This window comes from Erpetoichthys calabaricus, chromosome 2 (genome assembly GCF_900747795.2).
Source record: "Erpetoichthys calabaricus chromosome 2, fErpCal1.3, whole genome shotgun sequence".
NCBI classification, from domain to species: Eukaryota; Metazoa; Chordata; class Cladistia; order Polypteriformes; family Polypteridae; genus Erpetoichthys; species Erpetoichthys calabaricus.
Window position 1 is genome coordinate 173,460,312 of NC_041395.2, and position 12,879 is coordinate 173,473,190.

The following is a 12,879-nucleotide window of genomic DNA, read 5'->3' on the forward strand; positions in this document are numbered from 1 at the left end:
AGAAGATCACGCTGGATTCCATGCCTGTGGTCTAAAAACAAGAAAATTAGGCCACAGTGGGCAGATGATCACCAAAGCCGGGCAATTGAAGAATGGAAGAAAATGTCACCAGGTCTGAAGAATCTTAGTTTCTTTAGCACAATGTAAATGGTAGGGGCACAATTGGTTTAAACAGTATGAATCCCTGGGCTTATCCTACTTTGTGTTAATATTATAGGCCGTTGATAATAGTGAAGTGGTGGGCTTGACTCATATTAGGTTCCTTAATACCAATCAAATATTATTTGAATTCAATAGAATATATAAGCTTCATTGCTGGGGAATATCTATCCCTTTATAGCCACATCTTTTTATTTTTAATAAAAGATAGTACTCAATGTCCCGAAAATACATTTAATCTAGAACTGGTTCCACAGATATGGCAATGACTTCAGTTTGCCTCATTGGCCTGCACAGTCCCCAGATCTTAATCTAGTAGACATCCATTATGGGATGAGGTAGAATAGGAAGTTCACAGCTTAAATGTGTGGCTGAAAGGATCCATGTGATGTTATGGGTTCAGCATTGGCCAAAATCCTTAAGGAATGTTTCCAGTATCTCATTGTATCCATGTCTGAAAGAACTCAGGATGTTCTAAAGAGTAAAAGTGTACTTAATTAAGAGACCACTCATCATAACTTTCCTTTGAAATCCTTGCTTTACAAAAGTCATGACTTACAGCAGGGGTGTCAATCTCCAGTCCTGAAAGGCCACAGTTGCTGCAGATTTTCTTTCCAACTGTCTTCTTAATTAGTGACCTGTTTTTGCTGCTTATTATCTTCTTTTGCCTTAGTTTTAATTAACTTGACTCAGGTCCCTTAGTTGTTTTATTTTTTCCTTAATTAGCAGACAAACTATAATGAGACACAAAACAAGCCGCCACATGACCAGTACACCTGTGCCCATCACACAATATCTGAAAATAGGAAAGGTGAAGGTTTCAGTAAAGTTGATCTCTCAGCTCACCAAAACATTTTGACAGTGTTCTTAGAAAAAACAGAAAATCAACAGATTTGGAAATGTCTGCTGTGGCAGAATGAGAGTAGCAACAAGCCATGGAATTGAATAATCAGTTTAATTAACTGAAATAATCTGCTTCTTATTAAGAAACTGGTTAGAGTGAAATTAGTTGGAGTTTGAAGCCCCACGTTAGCTGGTCATCTTTCTGCTCGTTTCACGTCTCATTTCTGTTTGGCTATTACTTAATTATTTCAGAGGACTGATTGCTTAAAAACAAGCCTATTAAAATGAAGGAAAAATAAGTTACTTAGCAGTGAAAACTAGTCACTGATTAGGAAAAAGGTTAGAATGAAAACCTGCAGCCACTGCGACACTCCAGGCCTGCAGTTTGACACCCCTGACTTACAGCATCCATCTTGTTTACTACCATCTTTTCTATTAAAATAAAAATAATGACCAGATTAGAATTGTTCATTAGTTTTTTCTGAGCTCTCTCCTAGGTCACTTGAGTTTGAGTTCCTCCTGTTAAGGGTTCTGATTCATTACAAATTCATTTTTTAGTTATAAAATTATCCAATGCTTATTAAAAATGGTTAATGTTCTATTGCAACACGAGCAGCACTGTGGTTATTATGGTCTTGCTACCCAGAGATCACCAGGAGCGTGCATTGTGTGACATCACCTATGAGATGGTTTAAAAAATCAGCGTGGTTCATTTCCTGATTATCCAAGAAACAAAACAAATCCTCCTCATTAGTGTGCACTTTACTTAAAGAATATTCTGGGTTTGATGCTTCTGCATTGACATTTCGACTAAGAAGTTTACACAAAAGATTGGACTTTTATACCTTAGAACTTTGCCTGGCTTTGGATTACATCTATTTTCTTGTTGCTACTATTACATTTAGCTGCCTCCTCAAGACAGCATAATAAGAATGAGTTGGTGTACCCTCTTGGTATAATTTGCAGAGTGCTAGATATTGGAGTGAGGCCTGTACTTCATTTTTTAATTCTGAGAAAACACCATCCATCAGCCTCAGGATCCAACTATTTTCTGACCCCAAATTTAGACAAGACTGCATCCATGACAACTTGTTTTGTATCTTTTCTATACTGAGGTGATGTGCACCTACCTCAATGGGTTACATTTTAATTCTGTAAATGATGTTTTCATGTTCTTACCACCATGATGCCAGATGGACAAAACCAACAGTGCAGTGTCCCACTCAGTAACCATCTGTGTGTTAGCACACTTGTAAATTCTCTGAGGTTAGGGAGGGGATGATGCACTCTCTATTGTGACAAATTTATTGCTCTTACCACCATTGCTCACACCCACAGCTCCATATGTTTCAGAATCCAGGCTGATTGGTCGAGGCCATTCAAAAAACAACCACAAGAATGTTAAAAATGGAAAGACTGATCACCTTATAGAATTTTGATCATCCCCAAGTTAATACAATTGACATCTATTCACCAGACGCCAGTCTCCACATAGCTGGCTAGAAATTAATAAATTATTATTATTTTTAATTAGCTATTTCATTGATAAGCTTTTATGATTTTTTTTAGTGTTAATCATTTTGATTGTTTGAAAGTCAGTGTATGAAGAACAAAGAAAATTAAACAAAACCTTTGGCTGGCCCAGGAGAGCAAAAGTAATTCAGGGCTTTCACTAGATAATCTGGTTTTCCAGAATGAAGTGGTAGTAGTAATTAAAAAAAAATCTGTTGCACACAGGTGAGCAATGTGTGAAGCCCGATAAGCAGCAGAAAAAAAAGAAAGTTAGAAGCCAAGGAAGATAATGGGAGGAGAACGGGGAAAAAAAAACTCTAACTACTTAGTATGGGGATTAAACAGCTTTTACTCCTATTAAATAAGGAAAGATGGCCGTGCAATTTTTAATAATTTGCGCACTGTTGGGTTTTTTAATTGCTTATTGCTTAAATATTTACTTTGCATTGAAAAATGTGTGAAGAAATAAAGATGCTTCATACTTTAATGCATGATCAGATCAGTCTTTACCTCATTTAGTGCAGCATTTTCACAAAGTGCCCCAAGAAGCTTTACAATGGGATGCAACTGATAAATTACTGAAAATGAATGCATAGCATGAGTGTTTGAAAAACATTTATTTAACGCCAAGCCAAACACAATTTAAAATAGTCATGTGTGGCACAACGGTGAAGGGTCCCATTGTACATTGGAGCTGATGCACATCACACTTCAGCTCCCCCCAAATTATAGATTTAGCTATGAAGAAATCCATTGCTAATTTGCATAAAACATTGCCTTGTGTGCTCTCTCTGTTTCAGTTCAGTGTTCCTAACTCCTCTAAGGCAGACAGTGAAGCAAACTTTTCATGATTGAGGGAAGCATCTATGGCATATGGCCTCACTGAATTACAATCATTTTTTAGAAGAACATATTGTATGATTTGGCTACATGTTGTCATTTTTTTCATGAAATGACTATGAATTTCAACAAAAGAAAAACAACAAAGTAATACAGTTGAAGGCATGCATGTTTACTGAAATTGGTAGGGAGTGGGTGGACTTCTACAGGTTCATGATACCAGCACTTTCATCCTGCAACCTAAACCTGTTAATTATGGAATGTTTGTTAATGAGGTTTTTGGTTGTGTGCCAGCCACCAGCTGTTAACTTACTTGAAAGATTCTTCTAATGTGTAAAAGATGAGACAAATTTTCGAAAGCTTGTAGGTTTTTTCTCTTAGCTTTCCCTGTATAAATATTCATTCCTGTTCGTTCTGGGTTTTCTTGCCTACTACACCAAGTCTATAGCATACTGTAAGTACTGAACCTTCGATTTAAGTTGACTGCACATTTTCGCAGAAAATGAGAATAAGAAGGTCATCTGTGGGCTGCTAGGTTTGTAGGTGATGACCCCATTTGCTCTTTTTTAAGCTACTGTATCCAGGCAAATGGATTGCAGTTTGAATTTACTGGGCAGGAATGGTTTTAAGAAAAGTGAAAAGAATGGCCAGTGACCTAATTTTTGCTCTGTCTCATCCATGATTTTTTTTTCTTTTTTTTTTTTTTTACAGTGGGAGGAGGTGAGCGGCTATGATGAAAACCTGAATACCATCCGCACATATCAAGTGTGCAATGTATTTGAGTCCAACCAGAATAATTGGCTTCTGACGACCTTCATTGATCGTCGTGCAGCTCAACGCATTTATGTGGAGATGCGCTTCACTGTCAGAGACTGTAGCAGCATCCCCAACGTCCCAGGGTCCTGCAAGGAGACTTTCAATTTATATTATTACGAGACAGACTCTGTAATAGCCACCAAGGGTACTGCCTTCTGGACTGAGGCTCCCTACCTGAAGGTGGACACAATCGCAGCAGATGAAAGCTTCTCCCAAGTGGACTTTGGAGGAAGGCTTATGAAAGTCAACACAGAAGTGCGTAGCTTTGGCCCACTCACAAAAAACGGTTTCTATCTCGCTTTCCAGGACTACGGAGCCTGTATGTCACTTCTGTCAGTGCGAGTCTTTTATAAAAAATGCCCCAGCATTGTGCAGAACTTTGCCATATTTCCAGAAACAATGACAGGGGCTGAAAGCACTTCATTAGTTATTGCTCGGGGGACCTGTATTCCTAACTCAGAGGAAGTCGATGTCCCCATTAAACTGTACTGCAACGGCGATGGAGAGTGGATGGTCCCAATTGGAAGTTGCACTTGCAAGGCTGGATATGAACCAGACAATGGGAATGTGTGTAGAGGTAAGAGGACTAGCAATTGTCTTCACTTTATTTCAGAGCATAAGATCTATGACCAACGTCATGTGTTACAGTTCTAAACCTTGCCCTTTTACTGAGTAAGCAGATGTGGGTACAAAATTGCAGAAACGAGAAGGCAAGCCAGTGGCAAAGATATTAAATAACTGATTTGCTCATTGGTCAGATCTGTACCTTGTTCAAAGGTTGCACCGATCTAGCCTCGACAAGCACCTTGGACTTTACAGCAGTGTCTGAAAGGTTAATTTTTATAAGAACATTCTGCTCATAAACGATGAGCCTTTAGTAGAGGTTATGGTCAGATTTTATTTCACTGGTGTTTAGTACATGTGTTAGGACAAATTTGCAGGCAGTTGGCTTGGGCTTTGTGGTCTTTACTTTGCCTCTGTAATACGCATGTACAGCATGTTTAAATATATTTGCTGGCATATCTATTTGCCCATTCTCCTCTTTTTAAATCATCCCTGAAATTGCTTGTTATCTTGCAAGTTTCACTGAGCAGAACTGCAATAGGCCTGGGTTTCCTCCCGGCTCAATTAGAAACTGATTTAGCAGGTCAACATCAAAGTCTCTTATTCTATTTCACTTTTTAAAGATATTCTGAATTTCCTGCTGTGCCTCAGAATTGTTCCTTTCAGTTATGAATTCTGCATTGAACTGAAGGGTAGTTTTCTAGTTATTCTCTTGCACGTTATGCAAATGCAGCTCCTTGTAAGAAGTAAGCGTTTGGCACATTCAGCTAAATTGAAATCAGGAATTGCAACAAAAAAAGGGACACTATTTATGAATTATATGACAGACACTGATTTACAGAGATGAGTGTCTAGCAGTTTTTGAAGCTGTGTTGGTTTTTGGCACTATTGACAGCTGCATGATTTTTGGATTGGCTGTTTGAAAACTGCATGATGTAAAAGAAAGTAAAACAGGGAATATAAATTTAAAACCACCAAAATATATAAGAGGCTACAGGAGTGGTTACTGAAAAAGAACAGAAAAGGACTGGGTACTTTTGTTCCATTTCTGGAATTCTTTATTGGACTCCTACTCAGCTCATTGCATTTATACATTTACATTGAGACTCATTAAATCAATATGAAAAATGACTCAAGCCAGAAGAGAACAATTTCTAGTCAACTATCTAGTGTGCATTAGAACTCCAACCCTGGGTTTTTAACTCACCGTTTCTAAACCGAGTTTTCATGCTGTGCAGTATGAAAGGATTTATGCAGGCTGGAAGAAGATTATTCCAAATTGCAGACAGCACTTCTACCAATGTGGGCTAAATGAAATACGAGATATAAAAACAGTGTATTATATGTGTGTGTGGAGCAGACCCCTTGGCACACAAGGCCATCAAACATTAATATATAAATTTGCAGTCACATTGGATTTACATTGTGGCAGGGCACCTCTGTCTGCTCCGGTAGTCCAGAACAAGCTTACATCAAGAATGGTGCCTCATTCAACCAAAGATGAATTAAAAGGAACATTTATAGTAAGATATGAAAAAAATAGAATGACCCTGGCAATCATTTGCCAATCAACCAACCTCTCATATCAACCCCTCTATCCGGTGACCACACTGTCTCTCTGTAAGTTGAGCCTTTGCCCAACACACCTCCTCTTTTTAGTTGGGTCCCTGATAGGATAGGGAATTTTAAAAACCTTTGCACGATTATATTTAATGCAATTTTTAATTTACTATGTCAGTCCCTATGAAATTTGTGAGGTCATCTTTGAAGAGTTCTGTCTCTGCACTCTTTGGCCTTAATTCACAGTACCTTTGGTAGCCCCCCATTTCGCCTGCTCTTGATAGTACGACACTTACAGCTGCAACCTATTGCCCTGTTTCACCAGTCATCCCTTGAGCTCGCATTCATTTTAGTGCCCTTGGAGTAATTGCTTCAAGGCATGAGTAAAATATGTATTGTACAACATATTACCACTCTTCCAATGCCCTCCCTACCCTATCAACACTTTAGCCAACTGGATACACTGTTATAATATTTATCCAAAGGAAACAAAAATTACAGTTCAAGATGCAAAAAAAAAAATTATAAGAGTGTTTAGAATATTCATCCATCCATCTATTTTACAATAAGCTCATGGAGAGCCAGTTTCTACCCTGAGAGCTTTGAACAAAAGGTGACAGCCAAGTCCATCAGAGGGCCTACTCATGCACACACCTCGACCCACTAATACAGGGCTAGTTTAGAATTTCCAGTGAACCTAACCAGCATGTAGCTGGGATGTGAGAAGAAAACTGGAGTACCGAGAGAAAAGCGCACATAGACTTATTTTGGGGGATGGTCCAGTGCTTGAGCCAAGGAGTCAAACCAAGGACTGTGGAGCAGTAAGGCAGAACTAATCAATTCATCAAGCCACCCAGTATGTCATTACCATATATTTATTTTTACAGGAACCATAACTTTGCAGAAGGTGCCTTAATTCCAATGCGTTTTTAAACAATTTATGGACTAATCATCTGCAGATCAGTACAGCTGTTTCAAAGAGATATTTGAGACTCCAGTGTATATACTGATTTAGGAAAAATTCTACATTTTTTATAATCAACCACTTGATATATATCAATGATGTGCAGAAGATGCAAATGCTTAGATTTTCTTCACCAGTATAGTGGAAAGCTGCTTAGTTTTTTAGTAGAGTGTGAAATTGGAGTGTAATCAATGACATAAGACTTGCAAGGTTTGAAGGATTCCAGACCTAATCAGATCCCCACACAGCCAGCCACAAAAATATACATTTCATTTCTGAAAACAGAAAAAAATATTTGTGTATTTTTAAGTTAAACAAAAAATGAGGAGTTGCTACGTTATGTCACGTGAAGTTACAGGCAGCAGATGAGTTGATGGCTGGGCATTGTAATACTTGAACTCTTCAAAAGTTAGCAAGTAGACGAAGAAGACTTAAAAAATAAGAAAAAGTAAATAACTAAGCACTGCTCAAAGCAAGCAATTGATACAACAAGCCATTGCCCTAACTATACCTAAGGTAACATCTATGCATAAAACATCAGTGGGAGGTGGAATTGGAAAATGCTAACACTAAGTGTCACAAAAGGAGATTATTGTATGCGGCAAGCTTAACAGAAGAGACATCTTCTCCTTTTCCTCCTTGTTCCATTGTAGATGACCCTAGATGTGTAGAGCAACCTGACAACCCCAAACCAAGGTAGAAATAACTATGCAGCATTTGAAATCAGTAAATAATAACATTAGGGTCTCAAAATGTTTCATATGTTAGCAGTTTTCCATGGAAATGCAACAAACTAGCCAGGCACAGCATGGGTTTAATTTCATTTGTTGGAATAGTTTCTTAATTCAGCAGAGAGACTGGTGAATTTGGAATACGATAAGACACCCATACAGTGTTTTTCTAGGGACTGATGACAAAAAAGTGTTAAATGCAGGAAAGTGTCATTTACTTAATTTACTCTGAATCCTATTAGTACATGTCTGGGTTTGCTGTGTTTAGTTTTTTTATTTTATATTTTCACTGTAGTTTTTAAATATGATTAATAGGTATGATTAAGTTTGAAGTGTTCTGATTTGGATTACTTAATTTGTGGAATTATATTTTTTTAAATTGATATTCCTCTTTATGAGCATCATTGTGTTGAGGATGTTAATGGTCATATGCTTTAATCCTAGTTGGTTTTACCAACAACCTGTCTAGTGTGTGGTTCTATTGTAGGCACCAACTTTACATAATCAGGTGTAATTCTCTCAGGTGTAATAACCCAATTGTGTATAAATGACTTTCAGAATCTAAACTATTAATTTACACACATACATTCTCCACTCACTTAATTACATCCAGGCTACCAATAGTCTATCCTATTCCAGTAGAATTATTCATAAAGCAGAAATCAGCCTTGAGTAGGGTGCCAGTCCATCACAGGTTCCTCTAACACACACATACACACACACACACACACACACGCACACGTACACACACACACACACACGCACACACACGGCCAATTTGGAGCTGACGATTAATGCAACACATGCATATTTATTGATACAGAATGAAGACGTACACAAATGACAAAAGAAAGTGCTAACTCCACATGGACTGGGACTGGTTGCTTTAATCTAATCCAGTAACCTGGATCTGGGAGACAGCAGGACTAATCAATACACCACCATGCTGCCCTCAGCTGATGAAGATAAATTTAATAACTGATTCATTTATCCATTCTTAGAAGACAAAAGGTTTGTTTCTGTGTATTTAGAATAAAAAAGAATGTCAACCAGCATTCCATGTACTTCTGCACTTGCTTGTTCTTTATGTAGATTATAAGAAGCTGGATATGAGTGAACAATGTACAGTAGGCAGTAGAGGGTGCAAATTGAAGCTGAAATGTTCAGAGAAAACATTGTGGCACGCGACTGGGGGTGGCACCCTGCCGGGACGCCCAGGAAGACAGGAGGAGGGCTCATGCCTCCTCCAGACCACGAGGGGGCGACCGCCCTGGTGCCTTTGGGGGCCACGGGTACAGAGCTGGGAAGCTCAACCCTGTAGGGGCCCGTGGTCACTGCCAGGGGGCGCCCCATGCCTGGAGAACCCTGGACCTGGTGACCTTCCTGGTGTGGCAGAAGTGCTGGGGGGAAGACGAGTGGGGATACCCGGAGTGCTTCCGGGTACACAGCCGGCACTTCCGCCACACTGAGGCGTGTTCGTGGGAGATTACCGGAACACACCTGGAGCACATCCGGGTGCTAATAAAAGGGGCCGCCTTCATTCATAATGAGGCTGGAGTCGGGAGAGCAGTTGGACAAGGTCTCAGGAGGAGACACAGAGGTGGCCTGAAGAGTGAGGCATAGTGGTTGGCCTGGACTTTGGGGGAGTTTGGGGTTGTGTGGCATGTAAGACTGTACATAATAGACTGTAAATAAAAGTGTGTTGGGTGACAAAATGATGTCTGCCTGTCTGTATCCGGGCTGTTCCTCACAACATACAGAAGTCCAAATAGCTGAACAATAAATAGCAGATGGCTAGTAAAATAACTAAAGTACTGTAAAATGCAATCTACCAACAGAAACCATGAGAATTTCCATTTGATTTAAATGCAGTTAAATACAATGAAAACATGGTAAAACTATAAAGTACACACCAGTTTTACAAGGAATACAACAAGTACAGTCTGTTCAGCATTGTTTGTAATGTTCTCACACCTTAGGTAACCAGCATTTCCAAAATAATATTTAAAGATTAAGTTTTCAGTAATGGTTGCTGTTTTATTACAAATTCCTTCTGTATTTAGAATTGACAAACCAGTGCACAGATAGAATCAAGATAACATCTCTCTATTATATAAAAAAAATCCTTCAACGCGACGAGACTTTTTGGTGATGAGACTTTTTGGAAGAAAGATTTTTTCAAGTCCCGCGAGATGAGACTTTTGCCTTCAGATTTTTTCAAGTCATGCCCTCCTCTTAAACATTTTCAAACAAGACCACGGTCCTCTCAACTCTCATTCGTGTGAATGCTTTTGTCAGACACTCTTCCTGCGCTCTCAGCTCTTATACATTTTAATGTTTTCCTCACTTTAAGTTCCCAAATAAAGAAGACGTTTTATGTCCAAATCTTATTGAAGAATTTCATCACAAAGGGCTATCAACATAAAAAATTAGTACACGCTCAATCGTAGCACAGAGAAACAAGGAAGTCAAACAAATTAATGCCAAAAATGTTGATTGGTTACACATCAAATTGGTTAAATGCGTCCAAAAATGTTGAACGTTTACACGGCAAATTGGTTAAATGCCTATCAATAGACTATGCTGAAACAGTTGGTGGTGATCATGTGGAAGGTGAAAACAACAACTTACAATATCACAAAGAATATCTACAACCGTTAACACTGTCCGGTCTTCCACCGCACTAATTACTGTAGAAAAAAGGATTTATCCAAGAAAGGTAATGTAGTACATCTTCCACGGATAACATTAGACAACAAAGGAGATCTTGATATGCCATTTGTATTAAAACATTAACAGTTTCTGGTTAGAATAGCTTTTCCAAAGACAAGTAACAAACCAGAGACCAACTTTTGAAAAAGAAACGAAATTCAATCACAGACAGTTAAACGTTGCATTGATGCATATGTAACAATTCCCATTAACATAAAAATCTGTTTAAATTGTACATCTGCATCCCCATACGCGAGCAGCAGAACCGCAAAGATGCTAGCACGTAGCGCAGAGTCGGGGGTTGGCGAGCAAAGCGAGTAGGGGGCAAAGTTCCCTAGTAAAATTATACTTTGAATAATATAATAACATTTTTAAAATGTGTGGTCCTCATTATGCTTTGGATCTTCTGTTCTTTTGTTTGTGTCATTTTTTTTTTTTTGCTCAAGTTGACCAAGCATATTCCCCAGCACCTCCACTACTTGGTATGCAAAATAATGGAGAAATAGGAGCTTACCTCTGTGAATATACACCTAGAAGTGATGTGGCATGAGACCTGCTAAGCACTTCCCTGTCCTTGCATTACCATGAAGAATGTGGCATGCTGTTTATACCAGTCATTTCATCAACACCACACTCGGGTGTTGATTTTTAATGTATTTTGTTTCCAATTTTGTATTTTAAAGGCAAGGAAAGTGATGACAATTAATTTATACAGATTGCATACCCTGTCTTTCTGCTGAGGGCACTACTGTTCATCATGACTTTTCTAGCCAGCCAGAAAAAGCTGTAAAATGGGATTCTCTTTCCCAAAAGTAATTGTTTAAAAGATATGCTTTCTAATGAAAGAAGTCTGTTTTCATTTCCACCAAATTTTCATCCGCACACTGATGCAGTGATCATGTCAGATGAAGCAGAACTCTGATTAACAGCAGTTTAGAAGAAAATCTTCACTAGTTAAAGCCTGCTTTTCACTACAGTGGATTCAGTTAGTCTAAGCTTCTTCTGGTTATATTTTTCTGTCACCATTCTTGGGGTTACTGGTGACATTATTAAAGCCTGCAAACACTTTCAATGAGACCAAGTAAAAGTTCTGGGGTCCAATTTATAAAACTTGCATATGCACTAAACTGAGGCTTGTGTGCACATAGTGCTCCACACATTATAAAAGAAAACTAGACTGGAGAATGTGCATATACTTATGGCAGCTCTGAGATATATGTACACAAAATTTCAGAGAAACTGTAAAATGAAGGCACCCTCGATCAAGTTGGGAAATGCAGCCAAGCCAGCTAAATGATGACTGACGCATATAATGGTTCATATTTCTAAACCATTTTTGAATGTGTGCTGATGTAACAAACATATTACACCTCAAAAGTGATAATTATGATATACAGACTCTATTTTAGTTCCCTTTTAAGAAGGCAGTTAGTTGCACTGAAGAACTTTTTTATGTTTTCGTCAGTTTATATTGGCTACCTATTGTCAAATTTCAGGGAAATGGCTGAGAGGACCATCATGCCTGTTGTGCTGGAAGCCATTAACCGACTGACAAGGCACTACATTCACTTTTTGTTTTATGTGAGTGTACAAACATAAATCATAACAGGTTTTTGCTGACATAAAAAGGCAATTTGAAGGGTCCAGCTTTCCTAATGTAATCAGAACATTTTTACAGCACTCATACTGCAATAAGGAAACCTTATTAGCAAGAACGAATCTGCTTTTGTTGACTGCAAGCAGTTATATTCCATTAATACATAAGTCACCAGTGATGCCAGGATGAGACTGACAAACGTCATGGCTTATTGGTCCTTGTCAAACCATAATTTAATTATTTTAAGGCAAAGTAGCTTTGGCAGACAACTTGTTGATTGTGCTGTATGTGGTGGCTGGCTTCTTACTGAAGTAACTATCTGAACCCTCAGCTTTTCATATGGCCTATACTATCCACTGTAACAGCAATTATATCATTTCATGTGCCAGGTGGCAATGGGTATCTGCTCAGATGCTGGCACTTATGTCTTTCTGAATCCCATAATGCAAAGGAGAGGCCCTATAATGCTGCTCTTGGCGCAGTACATTGCGGAGTGCATGATGGAGACTGCTCTACGAGCCAATGAAAATCTTCAGCATTGTGATTGAATATGTATGAGGTTGATTAGCATCGTCTATATA

General features: G+C 38.6%; 1 protein-coding gene across 2 annotated transcripts in view; it reads left to right on the forward strand.

The window, feature by feature from the left end:
* The window catches only part of LOC114646558 (ephrin type-B receptor 1), a 703,356-nt gene that overhangs the window by 201,265 nt on the left and 489,212 nt on the right, over positions 1-12,879 (forward strand). For both annotated transcript variants that reach the window (XM_028794808.2, XM_028794809.2), the window contains exon 3: positions 4,066-4,747. In XM_028794808.2, coding sequence (XP_028650641.1) covers positions 4,066-4,747 — 682 coding nt within the window. The remainder of the gene's footprint in view (positions 1-4,065; positions 4,748-12,879) is intronic.